This window comes from Rhinatrema bivittatum, chromosome 9, assembly GCF_901001135.1.
Source record: "Rhinatrema bivittatum chromosome 9, aRhiBiv1.1, whole genome shotgun sequence".
Classification (NCBI taxonomy): domain Eukaryota; kingdom Metazoa; phylum Chordata; class Amphibia; order Gymnophiona; family Rhinatrematidae; genus Rhinatrema; species Rhinatrema bivittatum.
Genome location: NC_042623.1, coordinates 178,600,012 through 178,615,772, shown reverse-complemented (window position 1 = coordinate 178,615,772; position 15,761 = coordinate 178,600,012). Strand labels below are relative to the sequence as shown.

At 47.4% G+C, this 15,761-nt stretch overlaps 1 protein-coding gene across 1 annotated transcript in view; it reads right to left on the bottom strand.

Annotated features, from left to right (window-relative positions):
• The window catches only part of CLCN2 (chloride voltage-gated channel 2), a 193,275-nt gene that overhangs the window by 21,352 nt on the left and 156,162 nt on the right, over positions 1 to 15,761 (bottom strand). The window contains exons 18-20 of the mRNA XM_029616501.1: positions 3,784 to 3,889; positions 2,967 to 3,034; positions 1,500 to 1,562 (exon numbers count right to left, since the gene is read on the bottom strand). Coding sequence (XP_029472361.1) covers positions 1,500 to 1,562; positions 2,967 to 3,034; positions 3,784 to 3,889 — 237 coding nt within the window. The remainder of the gene's footprint in view (positions 1 to 1,499; positions 1,563 to 2,966; positions 3,035 to 3,783; positions 3,890 to 15,761) is intronic.

Here is a 15,761-nt window from a genome sequence, read left to right as displayed (position 1 = left end):
TATCAGTTACATCTTTTAATCTACTGTATTCTATCTACTTTACAGGATGTTCCCTCCCCAAGACTCATCCATCTTGATGAAACAAGGAAATGTGCTTTCTTGACCACTGGATCCATTTTATGGAACTTCCTCCCAACAGAGATAAAAATAATCAGACTAAAAGTTTTTAAATACAGCTAAGATGCAATGAATGTTCAGCAGCACTGCAAAGCCACTGAATATACACACACACACACACACACACACATATATATATATATATATATATATATCTACATATCTACCTGCTAGGTTTAGACCTGCTCTATTGTGCAACTAAACTTACACATATACTTATGTGGCTAACTCTGAATAGCGGTAGTTAGCTGCCCAGTACATCCCTACTTTTTGTGCATGTAACTTTCAGCTGTATAAGAGACTTATATGGTTAAGTGGTGGCTGCTGATCGTAGGTGCATATTCAGTGACAACTACTTAGCCACATAAGTCCCACTTATCTGGCTAAACAGTGCTGAAAACGCTTTGAATATCGGGCACCAAGTTGACTTAGAGAATAACCACTACTTATTACCGGCTTTAATAGCATGGGATCTATTTACTGTTTGGGTATTTGCCAGGAACTTGAATCCTGGATTAGCAACTGTTAGAAACAGGATGCTGGGCTTGAAGGTCCTTCAGTCTGACCCAGTATAGCAACTTCTTATGTTTTATATAGTTATGCACATGAGCAGCACATACACACATTCCTATCTCCTTCATGAATGAGAATACATACACACAGACACACATCTATGTGCATGAGGGAACACAAAAACAGTCTTATGAACATGGGGAACACACACACACTCCTATGTACTTGGGGAACACATACATGATAACATAATAATAACGGCAGAAAAAGACCAAATGGTCCATCCAGTCTGCCCAGCAAGTTTCTTATGGTAATAACTGCCGCTCTGTAAAAGATACCCTCATGTTTCTGATAAGGGTAGAAACTGCCACACCGTGCAGGTTACCCCCATGTTTCTGTTAAGGATAGTAACTGCCGCTCCGTGCAAGTTACCCCCATGTTTCTGTTAAGGGTAGTAACTGCCGCTCCGTGCAGGGTTACCCCCATGTTTCTGATAAGGGTAGTAACTGCCGCTCCGTGCAGGTTACCCCCATGTGTTCTGTTAAGGGTAGTAACTGCTGCTCTGTGCAGGTTACCCCAAGCCTTATGATAAGAGGAGTAATATTTACAATCAAAACCAAGCAACTGTCAAACCCATAAAAAATGACTGCTAGCAACATTTTTACTGGGTGAGGAGCCTTCTTGATAATTCAGACAGTGCTGCTTAACGTGCTTTACTTTTGGATTTGGCCACAGAAGCAGTTACTTTCCCCTAATGTCTGCATAAAAATTGGGGCCCAGCACTGACTCCAATTCCCCTTCCCCCCCCCCCCCCCCCGTATGTACAGACCCACTCCTAGGTGCATGGGGAGCACATGTAAGTCACTTACCAGGATGGAAATGTGGACACGTTTGGATTTGCGCTTTTCCGGCTCTTCAGATTTTTCAGACATCTTTTTACATTTTAGGTAATAAAAAAAAGACAGACAACAAAATCTATTAAGATGTAAGTATAGCAGGGGTCTTCTTCTGTTTGTCCTCTCTCAGTACAGACGTAGAGCCTGGCCCCGTTTCCCCCCCGAGTCCATGAACCTGTCTGTCACCTCGTGTCGGGTTTACCAGGCAGAGCGCGTCCCTTCCTACAGGGAAGAAGAGAGGGAGGACCCCCTCCATTGCTCGAGATGTAGAAACTGCTGTTGATGGAAGTGAAGAGGTGAGCAGGGCCACATCCCAGGACTGCTCCCCCCTGCCCCAGGGGTCTCTCTCTTTCCTTGGCTCACATATTTCTCATTTCCTCAGCTGTTTAGCAATATTTGATTATTATTTTCTGTTTCCTCCCAGAAGGGCAGTGAGACGGGGTTAATGAGGAACAGAGGGATGAAGCTCACGCTGTAGATGTTTTACCTCTGCGCAATCAGTAAGAGTGAGGGGTAAAGCGTGGGATAAGCACAGAGGATCCTTAGCTGTGAGGGAGTGAGAGGTAAAGCCTGGGATAAGCACAGAGGATCCTTAGCTGTGAGGGAGTGAGGGGTAAAGCCTGGGATAAGCACAGAGGATCCTTAGCTGTGAGGGAGTGAGAGGAAAAGCCTGGGATAAGCACAGAGGATCCTTAGCTGTGGGGGAGTGAGAGGAAAAGCCTGGGATAATCACAGAGGATCCTTAGCTGTGGGGGAGTGAGAGGAAAAGCCTGGGATAAGCACAGAGGATCCTTAGCTGTGGGGGAGTGAGAGGAAAAGCCTGGGATAAGCACAGAGGATCCTTAGCTGTGAGGGAGTGAGGGATAAAGCCTGGGATAAGCACAGAGGATCCTTAGCTGTGGGGGAGTGAGGGGTAAAGCCTGGGATAAGCACAGAGGATCCTTAGCTGTGGGGGAGTGAGGGGTAAAGCCTGGGATAAGCACAGAGGATCCTTAGCTGTGAGGAAGTGAGAGGTAAAGCCTGGGATAAGCACAGAATGATCCTTAGCTGTGAGGGGTAAAGCTGGGGATAAGCACAGAGGATCCTTAGCTGTGGGGGAGTGAGAGGAAAAGCCTGGGATAAGCACAGAGGATCCTTAGCTGTGGGGGAGTGAGAGGAAAAGCCTGGGATAAGCACAGAGGATCCTTAGCTGTGAGGGAGTGAGGGGTAAAGCCTGGGATAAGCACAGAAGATCCTTAGCTGTGAGGGAGTGAGGGGTAAAGCCTGGGATAAGCACAGAGGATCCTTAGCTGTGAGGGAGTGAGGGGTAAAGCCTGGGATAAGCACAGAGGATCCTTAGCTGTGGGGGAGTGAGGGGTAAAACCTGGGATAAGCACAGTTAGGGATGAAGACAGTTTTCTCTTAGGGATGGGTGTTGGAAGTTACCACTGCTTTGCTTACCTCTGAGGCATCAGTCACAGGACGAGCACAGAAAAGGTCCTTCAGAGCTATTCCCGAGTGGTCCACTGCTTCTCCGTGCCATAAAAAACAAACCAAGGAAATACATGAGCCTCATGAATACAAAAATAAAGTATGGATGAAAATATTTTTACATATATCATGAATGTATAACAGTTTACTGCCCCTCCTGCCCCGAGAGTCTTCAGAGAGATTTCTGGGGTAGGTACAGCCTCTTCTACCCCTAAAAGCCTACAGTGAGATCACTGGGATAGGTACAACACCTTCTGCCCTGAGAACATGTAGCGAGATCTCTGGGATAGGTACGGTCCCTCCTGCCTCGGAGAGCCTGCAGAGAGATCCCTGGGATAGGTACGGTCCCTCCTGCCTCGGAGAGCCTGCAGCGAGATCTCTGGGATAGGTACGGTCCCTCCTGCCTCAGAGAGCCTGCAGCGAGATCCCTGGGATAGGTACGGTCCCTCCTGCCTCGGAGAGCCTGCAGCGAGATCTCTGGGATAGGTACGGTCCCTCCTGCCTCGGAGAGCCTGCAGCGAGATCTCTGGGATAGGTACGGTCCCCTCCTGCCTCGGAGAGCCTGCAGTGAGATCCCTGGGATAGGTACGGTCCCTCCTGCCTCAGAGAGCCTGCAGCAAGATCTCTGGGATAGGTACGGTCCCTCCTGCCTCAGAGAGCCTGCAGTGAGATCTCTGGCATCAGTAGAGCCCCCTCTTCCCCTGGGAGCCTGCAATGGGATAGTCTACTCAAAACTGACCCAGTTTTGTTCAGATCTGATTATTCAATAGTGAGAAATTGATTTCACCTCTAGGAGCCTCTGGATAGGAGCTGGAGCCTTGTTTAAGAGAAGATTTTAGGGGTTTCTGTGCTTCGCCTTGGGTGGGACAGAACATTGGGTCACTCATGCCGATCTGTGAATAATAAGAAGAGAGAGACAAGAGGAAGCAACCCAGGAGGAAGAGTGCGCAGTATATGAGTGTGTGTACTCATATGTGAGGGCTGAGTTTAGTTTAGTTTAATTTTATGAATCACGTTTCTTACAGAAAAAATTCAATGCAATGTACAATAAAAATAAACAAATACAGTAAATTAAATAAAAAATTCAAATTATAAAGCAAATGAAATAAAAACACAGTAAAACACAGTAAACAATACTGTAAACAAAAAACAATCAAAAAGATGAAAATCATAAAAGAAAATTTGGTTCTTACCTGATAATTTTCGTTCCGTAGTACCAATGATCAGTGCAGACTCCTGGGTTCATACATCCGTGCCAGCAGGCGGAGACAGAGAAAGTAAAACTGACACTGCTTTATATATCCTGATGCCCCCTGCAGTTCCTCAGTATTAATCTGTACCAAAGCTGAACTTAAACAAACCATCATAAAAAACCCCATTGAAATATAAACTTTGAGAACTTAGCAACTTCTGAGATCTGTAATGTACAAACAGTAAAGCGCCTGACTCTCCATCCTCCCCTACCCCTGGGCGGGACTCTGGACCGATCCTTGGTACTACAGGAACGAAAATTATCAGGTAAGAACCAAGTTTTCTTTTCCCTGTACGTACTGAATCAGTCCAGACTCCTGGGATGTACCAAAGCTTCCTAAACAGGGTGGGACCTGGAGAGCCCCACACGCAATAAGCTTTTGCCAAAGGACAGAGAGTCCCGATCTGCCACATCCAAGCGATAATGTCTTGCAAAAGTATGCAGCGATTTCCAAGTCGCCGCCCTACAAATCTCTTGTGGCGATACCAAGTGAGCCTCTGCCCAAGAGGCCAACTGAGATCGAGTGGAATGAGCTCTCAAGCCCTCCGGTACCGGCTTACCTTTGAGAATGTAAGCCAACCCAATAGCTTCCTTAAGCCACAGCAATGGTGGTCTTGGAAGCTTGAAGCCCCTTCTTTGGACCACTCCACAAAACGAAAAGATGGTTGGATCTCCAAAAACCATTCGTAACTTTAAGATACCGGAGCAATGCACGACGGACGTCCAATAGACGGAGCTCACAAGCATTTGGTTCTGAATCAGACAAATCCAAAAAGGCTGGGGAGCTCAACTGACTGATTATCGTGAAAAGAAGATACCACCTTTGGAAGAAACGATGGAACCATCCGTAAGGACACACCCCCATCCGAAATATTAAGAAAAGGATCACAACATGAGAAAGCCTGCAACTCTGAGATTTGCCTTGCAGAACAAATAGCTACCAAGAAAACCATCTTCAAAGTCACATCCCTTAGCATAGCCCTACGTATGGGCTCAAAGGGAGCCTCGCACAAACCTCGAAGAACCAGATTGAGGTTCCAAGGAGGACAAAGCCTCCTCACCGGCGGACATAGATTCTTAACCCCTTGAGTAAAACGGACCATATCAGGATGAGAGGACAAGCGATAACCATCCACTTTCCCCCTTCAAAGAGGTCAATGCCGCTACATGAACTCTTAGAGAGTTAAAGGCAAGGCCCTTGACCAGGCTGTCCTGTAAAAAGGATAACACGGGAGATATGGAAGCGCACAAGGCCTGAATCCCCTTCTCCACACAACAGGATTCAAAAACCTTCCAAACCCGGACGTATGCCACAGAGGTGGACTTCTGCCGAGATTGAAGAAGCGTGGTAATTACGGACTCCAGGTATCCTTTTGACCTTAACGACTCCTCTCAAAAGCCATGCCGCTAGACAAAAGCGATCTGCCTGATAGGAAAATATTCCACTGATGTAGGAAACCGGGGAGATGGCTGAGTCGCAATGGGCCGTCGACCGCTAGATTCAACAGATCGGCAAACCAAGGACAACGTGGCCACTCTGGAGCCACGAGTATCACCTCCCCTGGATGCCCCGTAGGATCTTGCCCACTAGAGGCCAAGGAGGGAACACATACAGCAGAACTCCCTGAGGCCAGGGAAGGACCAGAGCAGCCACGCCCTTGGCACCGTAGTCTCTGCGTCTGCTGAAAAACCGTGGAGCCTTTGCATTGAGACATGTCACCATCAGGTCGACTCGCGGACAGCCCCATTTCTCTCGAATGAGGTGCATCGCTGCATCTGACAACTCCCATTCTGCCAGATCCAGAAGCGTGCAACTGAGATAATCGGCTTGCACATTCTCTACCCCAGCAATACGAGATGCCGAGATTTGCAGATGTTGCTCTGCCCACCGGATCAAGTCCTGATTTTCCAGTGACACCTCATGGCTCTGGGAGCCCCCTTGCCTGTTTATGTAGGCGACCATTATCGCATTGTCTGAGAGCACTCGCACTGATCTCCCTTGGAGTAAAGGCTGAAAGGCAAGCAAAGCCAAACGCACTGCCCTGGCTTCCAACCAATTGATAGACCAAGATGCCTCTACGCTTGACCAGGAGCCCTGAGCTGCTTGACTCTGACAAACTGCTCCCCAACCTGAGAGACTTGCATCCATGGTCAGGATCACCCAGTCTGTAACCTCCAAGGATACTCTGCGCAGGAGGTTGGGAGTGTGTAACCACCATGAAAGACTGTCTGTGGTCTCCGGAGGAAGGGAAATGGTTTGGTGATACCTCACTGACACTGGGCTCCACTGGGCCAGAAGAGCTCTCTGAAGGGGGTGCATATGCGCAAAAGGCCACGGCACCAGCTTCAAGGTGGACGTCATGGTCCCTAGGACTTGTAAAACATCCCAGGCCCTGGGCACTCTCAACAGTGCTAATAATCGAATCTGCGACTGTAGCTTGTGGACCCTCTCGGTCGTCAGAAAGACGCTGCCTTGGGTGGTGTTGAAAAACGCTCCCAGATACTCCAGAGTCTGTGATTGTATTAGGTCGCTCTTTGCCAAATTCACCACCCAACCTAACGAACGCAAGATCCGAAGTACTGTCTGCACCGCTGCCTGACAACTGGCTTCCGACTTTGCCCGAATGAGCCAATCGTCCAGGTACGGATGCACCAGTATCCCCTGTCGACGCAATGTCACTGCCACGACTACCATGATCTTGGTAAATACCCAAGGCACCGTGACTAACCCAAATGGAAGTGCTGCCCCAATACGATAAAACTCAGGTAGCGTTGATGGTCCCGGGAAATCAGGATGTGAAGATAGGCTTCCGTCAGATCTAGGGACGCCAGACACTCCTGAGAGTGCATTGTTGCTATTACCGAGTGGAGTGTCTCCATTCGAAAATGGGGAACCCGTAACGCCACATTCACCTGTTTCAAGTGAAGAATGGGGCGAAAGTTACCTTCCTTCTTCGGGACTATAAAGTACATCGAATACTGCCCTGTTCGGAGTTCCTCCTGAGGTACCGGCTCCACGGCCCCCAACTGCTGCAACCTGCGCAGTCTCCTGCAGCGAGCCACAGGGGGAGATTAGGAACAGGTCGTGGACGGGCCGAGCAAATTCTAAGGCGTAACTGTCTCTTATCACGCTGAGTACCCACTGATCCTGTGTGATCTTGGCCCGCTCCCCATAAAACCATGCTAGCCAACCTCCTACAAAAGGAATGGCAGAGTGGACCAGCCGCCTTTCATTGGTCAGGTTTGGGGCCGGAGCCAACGGTATTGTTGGAGGTTCTGAAAGGTCTATGGGCTTAGGGCTGACTCCAGGACTGACCTCTGGTAGAAAAAGACCTCTGTGCCGCCGCTCCCGCAGGGCGCAGCTGACAAAACCTGCACAGATCCCGAAAACACTGCCGTGTGGGAAAACTGCGCCGACCCCTAGGCCTATCCTCAGGCAAGCGAGGCACTTTAGCGTCTGCCAAATGCTTCACAATCTTATCCAATTCCTCTCCAAAAAGGAGATGACCTTTAAAGGGTAAGGACACCAACTGAGCCTTAGAAAAAACATCTGCAGACCAGTAATGGAGCCAGAGTAGCCGGTGTGCCGATACCGCCGACCCCATAATACTGGACAATGTCCGGACGACATCGTACAAAGCATCCGCTACAAACACAATTGCCGATTCCAGCTGATCCGACCGAGCCAGTTGCATATCCGTGAGGGTTTGCTCCTCCATGGCACGCTGCACCCAGTGTAAGCAAGCCCTCTGCATGAGACTGGAACAAATAGCCGAGCGAAGACTCAGGGCCAAGACCTCAAAAACCCTTTTGAGTTGAATCTCAAGCTTACGATCCTGAACGTCCTTCAGAGCCGTGGCCCCCGTAACCAGAATAGTTGTCTTCTTTGTAACAGTGGAGACCGCGGCGTCTACCTTGGGCAGGGCAAATAACCAAAGTCTGTTTTGGCAAAGTATAAAGCTTAGCCATAGCCCTACCGACTCTCAGGCCCGCATCTTGAGAATTCCACTCCTGCTCCACCACCGTCTGAATGGACTCATGGTACGGAAACCCGGCCGAGGGACGCCTTGTGCTCCGCAACACTGGATCTGCCCCATCCTTGCAAGAGCCATCAGGCGGAGTCTGGAGCCCCAACTCCTCCAAAACCTGAGGAAGGAGTGGCGTAAGTTCATCCCTGCAGAACAACTTGAGAATCTTGGGGTCATCCCCCTCTGCCGCCGGCCCTTCCAAATCATCATCCTCCTGATCCACTGAATCCGGGTCCGCTGCCTGAAAACCAGGCAGTGATGTCCCTGGGCTGGCAGAATCCCCCTGTGGGGTCGCAATAGGTACACGCACCCCCCCCCCCTCGCGGGCACCGCACCTCCCTGCGCCGTCCCCTGCCTGGGAACCAAGGCAGGGGTGAGTCCGGTCTGTGAGCCGGGGGGGGGGGGGGGGTCCTGGTCTGGGACATGCCAGTCTCCAGTATCAGAGGAGGGGGCTGTGAACCCCCTCCACCAGGTACAGTCCCTTCATACTGTGCTAAAAAAGCTTTGTGCATCAAAAGCACAAACTCCAGGGAAAAAGGGGCTGGACCCTCCCACTATCCGAGGCAAAAGAGGTGCCCCCTGGGACCCCACCGGTGCCCCCTGTCCCTCAATAGGACCCAGGAGCACCGGGAAAAGCACTGGAGGGGTCTCTTCTCCCAGCTGTGAAAACGTGGACCCGACCACCGTGGGATCAAAGTTGGCTGCTGTTCCCGCGGTTGCCACGCTGGAACGCCTCGTGGCCGCTGCCGAGCCCGGAGCCATCGGGGAAGGGGTAGGGAGAGCTCTCCTACGTTTCGCTGGCCTAGGGAGCTCAGAGGAACCCTCCCCCCCAAAATGCACGCCACACAGAGACCGTGGCGATTCAGCCACGCCGGCGTCGATCCACATGCCCGACAGGCCATCCCCCTCACAATCACGGCGCAAGCGGCCCGAGTAGCAGGAAAACAAAAATGAAGACACCGCCGCACAAAACCCCGAGAAAAAGCTCTTAAACCGTCGGAGGAGGGCTGGGGGGAGGGAGAGCCGATGCAAGCTGTCCTACCTGCTCCTGCTGCTAACTCTGCTTTATTTTTTACAGAAACTTTACTGCATTAAAAGCAGCCTCACTACAGGATTCCCTCCTAGCGCTGAAGAGAGCTGTCCAGCTCAGCAAAGTACTTAAAAAAATCAAATTTTGGAACCAACTCGTGACAGGGAGGGATCCGGACCACCAGATGTGCACCTCATGGTTTCTTGAGGCGCAGGCATACAAAAGGGTCACCGACCCCTCCCCCCCAGCCCCCCTCCTCAACCAAACTGGGTAGGGGCTACTCCAAGCAACCCCGAGCCCCTGGGAGGCAGGTTCAACTTAGAATTAAGAAATAACCCCCCCCCCCCCCTTAAAAAAATACTGGACCAACTGCAGGGTTCAAGCATCAGTCCTGCACTGCTGGGAGACAGAGAAACACTGAGGAACTGCAGGGGGCATCAGGATATATAAAGCAGCGTCAGTTTTACTCTCTGTCTCCACCTGCTGGCACGGATGTATGAACCCAGGAGTCTGGACTGATCCGGTACATACAGGGAAAATACAGACATATATATCTGAATGAAAACACAAGATCAAAAGTCAAATAGTGTAGAACGACCTTAGGAAAGCTGTTTCCTAAACTTCAGGTAGTCTCTCTCGAGTCATAAGGTTAAGGGCAGGGAATTCCAGAAAGGTAAAAACACATCTTACGGGTTCGTTGCAGAACAATATTTTGGGTGAGGGAAGTTTTAAACAGCTCTGACTGAGAAGTTTCTGCAGAGGTAGGATGCAGTTTGATGGCATAATCCTTGAAAGGTTAGACAGAGAACTTTGAATTGGATGTGAGAAGATTTAGGGAAGCAATGGAGCTCCTGTAACAGAGGAGTTATGTAGTCAAACTTAGGTTTATCAAAGATGAGTTTGGCAGCAGTGTTTTGTACTAATTGAAGATGGTGAATTGAGTGGAACCACGAACGAGGGTGTCACAGTAGCTGAGCCAGCTCAGGACAAGTGCCTGAGTCAAGATCTTCAAATCAGATGGATCTAAGAATGGTTGAAGCTGGCGAACAAAAGTAAAATGAATGCTGCATTAAATATGAATATGAGGAGAGAGAGATAATTGGGAATGATGCTTAATTTGATTGCAGAGCCAGCCAGTATTGAAGTATAGCCCTCTGCGTCTTTACATCTACAGAACTACATGTCCTCTGATATAGCAGGATTAGCTTTAAGAGAGGATGAATGTGAGAATATGCATGTATATGCTGAGGGGGATGTGTGTATGTTTACATACATTGATATGATGTGTGTTTAAATATATTATTATTTACATATTGAAGGCATATGAACATGTGTGTTCATACATTTATATAGTTATAACATTGATTATTTATTATTCATTGTTAATGTTCCTCCCTGTTTTATGTAAACCGATTTGATATGGTCATTACCATGAAGGTCAGTATAGAAAAATGTTAAATAAATACATACATTGATATGATGTGTGTTTAAATATATTATTATTTACATATTGAGGGTATATGAATGTGTGTGTGTTCATACATTTATATAGTTATAACATTTTTTTTTTAATGTTTCTTAGAATTTTTAATTCAAAATACAATGAATTATTGAATCAAATAAAATTACCAAGGTAACAACATTTACAAAAGAAAAAAACATATGTAGAAATACCAAAAAAGGATTTTAAACAACAATTTCTCAAGACCGCAACTTGGAGGATAATGAAGCAAAATTTAGAAAAAAGAATCACTAAGCATAATACTTATTTTGATAGTGCTACTGAATTTATGCAATGGTATAGGATGAGAACTACTAAGGTATAAGAAGTCCATGCTTAAATGAGCTTAGAATCTAACTGGGTCCCTCAGAAAATAAGAGATAAACTGACTTGCTGAAGGTCACAAGGAATGTCGGTGGGAGAAGGGGAAATGAACCCTGATTTTCAGAACATTGCTCTAACTGCTAGGACACTCATCCATATTTAAATAATGTGTGTGAGTGAGGGGGAATAAGTGCCTGTGTATGTATGTGAGGAAGTGTGGATGTGTTTGTGTGGCAGAAAGGGGGCATGCATGTGTGTTTGTAAGGCAAGGAGAGAGAGAAAACCTGTATGTGTGTGTGTGAGAGGGAAAGAGAGCCTGTGAGTGTGTGTGTGTGTGTGAGAGAGAGAGAGAAGAAGAGACAGCCTCTGTGTGTGTATGTCAGGGAGAGACAGCTTGTATGTGTATGACTAAGAGAGGGAGAGACAGCCTTTGTGCGTGCGTGAGTGTGTGTGTGTGTGTGTGTGTGTGTATATGAAGGAGAGGGAGAGATAGCCTATGTGTGTGAGAGGAAGAGAAATCCTGTGTGTGGTGTGGATGTGAAAGGGAGAAAGAGTCTTATGTGTGTGTGAGAGAGAGTCTGTATGTGAATGGGAGAGAGGGCCCATATGTGTATGAGAGAAAGCGAAAGAAAACCTATGGGGTAGATTTGTTCGCACAACCCAGCGCGAACAAATCTATGCCCGATTTTATTACATGCGCGCACATGTTACAAAATCCAGGGTCGGCATGCGCAGGGGGGGTGCACAATTGTGCAACCTGCACGCGCCGAGCTGAGCAGCCTGTCTCCATTCCCTCCGAGGCCACTCCGAAATCGGAGCGGCCTCGGAGGGAACTTTTTTCTGCCCCCCCCCCCCCCACTTCCCCTCCCTCCCCCTACCTAACCCACCCCCCAGTCCTAACTAAATCCCCCCCCCACCTTTGTTCAGAAAGTTACGCTTGCCCAAGGTGCGCCATTCCCCGGCCTGGGGGCTGGTTCAGAGGCCTCGTCCATGCCCCCGGAACGCTCCTAGGCCGGTACCACGCCCATGGCCCCCGTCCCCGGAACGCCCCGGAATGCTGTGCCGCCCCCGACACGCTCCCAACATGCCCCCCCCCCCCCCCCCCCGAGCAAAGCCGTGGACATACGCGCTTCCTGGGGCTTTGTGCGTGCCGGCGGCCTATGTAACATAGGCGTGCCGGCACACAAGTCCCCTGCACGCGTAAATCTGGCTGGATTTATGCGCGCAGGGCTTTTAAAATCTGCCCTATGTGTGTGAGTACATGTGAGAGAGAAAGGGCTTATGTATTTATGTATGTGTATGAGAGAGGGAGAGTGAGCTGGTGAGTGTGTATTTATGAGAGTGAGAGGAACACGGGCGTTCTCTACCTCTACATGTGTGAGAGAGACAGCGAGAGAGAACCTGTATGTGTGTGAGGGAGAAAAAGAGCCTCTGTGTATGTGAGAGAGGGGGAGACAGTCGGTGTATGTATGTGTGTGTGTGAATTAAAATCTGGTTTTATGCATGCAAATGATTGAAAGTAGCTGGGGCAATGCATGTAACAAGTTGCATGTAACCCTCTTTAAGCAAACTCATAGTAGACATTCTGGGGGATGAAACTAGGGCAGGAATAAGACGAATGCTCTTACTTTTCTGTTTCCACACATGTGCACGTTTGCATGTGCAAGTTTTGTCTTGCTTGGAGAAGCCAATTATGTCAGAATTTTCAAAGAGAATTTAGGTGCTCTGAAAATCTTCTGTTCACACAGACATTACCCCTATGTGGAGAGTTATACATTTACCCTCCTTAAAGGACTTCTGTGGGTAATAAACCGGAATGTTATCCTCAGAATGACCCTTTTCAAAACTGCCCAGCAGATATGCACATAAAATTATGCATAATCTTAAGCTTCTTAGGGAGAGGCATTCTGGGGGGAGAAGTCTGGACATATACATTTCCCATAAACCTTTCCCCACACGAAGCAGTTATAGCCTTGTGTGGAGAGTTTTTGTGGGATAATTTTCATGGTGTATTTATGCATGAAATCTACTCACAGATTTATAGGAAGATAAATAAGTTGGAAAATGCTACTTAGTTAACTTTACTTAGATATTCAGCACCACTTCTCCAGGGGCCGGATTGCAGGAAAATATCAGCCCGGGGGGGGAGTTTTTCCAAAACTGGCCCACGGGGTATCTGACTCATTGTATGCTGTGTGGCACGTACTTTAACAGCTCCCAAAAGCACATCAGGTTAATCATTGAAAGGCACTTCATGTGACCTGAAACCTGGCAGAACTGAGAAAAAAATCTCCAACATAATTTTCACATTTTTCCTAAGAAATTGTCAGGCTGATGCAATGAGTTAACCCCAGCCTAGCACAAGGGTTTCCTTGCTGCTGGGCGTGCATTTTGAGAGTGCAGTAATAGCATCCAATACAACAAGGAAATTAATGAGTCCCTTACCAAAGCATATCGGATGAGGCCCATGGCATTTAAATTCCAAGACATTAGCTATTACTGCCCGTTGCAGGAAGGTGCACTCAAAGACTTGACGCCCAACGCATAATGTTTTACGACAGAAAGTTAACTCCAGCTCTGGAGGTGAAGTTTGCTCGCAGTCAGGGACTCATGAGAAATATATAAAATGTGGTCATCTGTGTTGTGATAAAGGTGCCCCTTGTAGGGTAGGGGGGGGGTTGTTTAGAAAGATTAGTGTAAGAATGAAAAAAATGTACACATATATACTCCAACATTGCTCTCTGCTTCAACGGCAAGAGGTGATGGGGAATTGGACTCAGGCAGCAACCAACAAGGACCCTGTCTTTGACGGTCTGGGAAACAAAGGATGGAGGTGACCTGTGACATGTATGACACAGCAGATGCTGCCATAGGCTTGCTGGGCAGACTGGATGGACTGTTCGGTCCTTTTCTGCTGTCATATTCTATGTTTCTATTACATTCAGTTTTGTTAGGAACTGGGGAACTTTTTGGGGAAGGGGGGAGTCTCTTCCGAAGGGATGGGCTCCACCTTAACCAGGGTGGAACCAGACTGCTGGCGCTAACCTTTAAAAAGGAGATAGAGCAGCTTTTAGACTAGAACAAAGGGGAAAGCCGACAGTCGCTCAGCAGTGCATGGTTCGGAGGGAGGTATCTTCAAAGGATACTAATGATGCATTAGAATTAGGGCATCCCGACAGTGAGGTTCCAATAATTAGAAAAGTAGTCCAAGTGCCTGTAACTAAAAACTCACCTGAGCTAACAGAGACCAATTTATCCCTATCAATTAAAAAGCAGAATGAAAATACAAACAAAAAACAAACTTTGAAATGTTTGTATGCTAATGCCAGAAGTCTAAGAAGTAAGATAGGAGAATTAGAATGTATAGCAGTGAATGATGACAGACTGAATTGGCATCTCAGAGACATGGTGGAAAGAGGATAACCAATGGGACAGTGCTATACCGGGGTACAAATTATATCACAATGACAGAGAGGAGCACCCGGGAGGTGGTGTGGTGCTTTATGTCCGGGATGGCATAGAGTCAACAGGATAAACATCCTGCATGAGACTAAATCAAGGTCTAAACACTCTTAACATAACTCCTCAAAACCCCTCAAGAAACCTACGCTCCAATAACTTAAGCTACTTAAACATCCCCACCATCAAAGATGCGCATCTGGCAACAACAAGAGAGAGAGCCTTCTCTATCGCCTCCCCCAAACTTTGGAACACACTACCTGAAGACCTGAGAACCCAGCACAACATAAAAACATTCAAAAAAGACCTAAAAACTCTTTTCTTCTGCAAACTCTTCACTGACCCTCATCCATCTGACCATACCAACTCTCAAATGAACTCTCAACTCTAATCTCCAACCAAACATGTTTACCCTCCTCATCCAACCTAAGAATACTTATTGGTCTTGATATGTTTAATTCTGTATATGCTCAAACTGCTATAATGTTTCAACATTGTTAAGAAAAAAATGTTCACTTTGTAAACCGTTATGATGGCTCTACCGAATAACGGTATATAAAACTCATCAAATAAATAAAATAAATAAATGCACAATCAAATCTTTATGGTTAGAAACCCCTTGTGTGTCGGGGAAGACTATAGTGATAGGGGTATACTACCATCCACCTGGTCAAGATGGTGAGACTGACAGTTAAATGCTAAGAGAAATTAGGGAAGCTAACCAAATTGGTAGTGCAGTAATAATGGGAGACTTCAATTACCGGAGATAAACAGAAGCAACCTTGCACATAAACAAGTCCACAAAGTCAAAAGTGCAAGTAGAAGAATAAGGTTCCATTCAAGAATATAAGATACTTTATTAATCCAAAGTTCATAAATCTCTTACTTAATACGGCAACTCCATACAGTTAGCAGCAAGAAGAAGTAGAAAGTCCCCCGACACGGTCCCGTGTTTCGCGGAGGCTGCATCGGGAGGGACCAACAAAACGTTTATTCACGTCTGAAATATAATATAAAGTAATAAAGAACGGAACACAAAACTGCCATATAGTGTATATAAACAAGTGTATACATACCTCTTAAGGTTTCACAGGAGCGCAATCGCCCTCAATGTTACAGACATTTAAATAATCAAAAAAGGCGCGAAAGGAAACTATCGCGAGATGCTGTG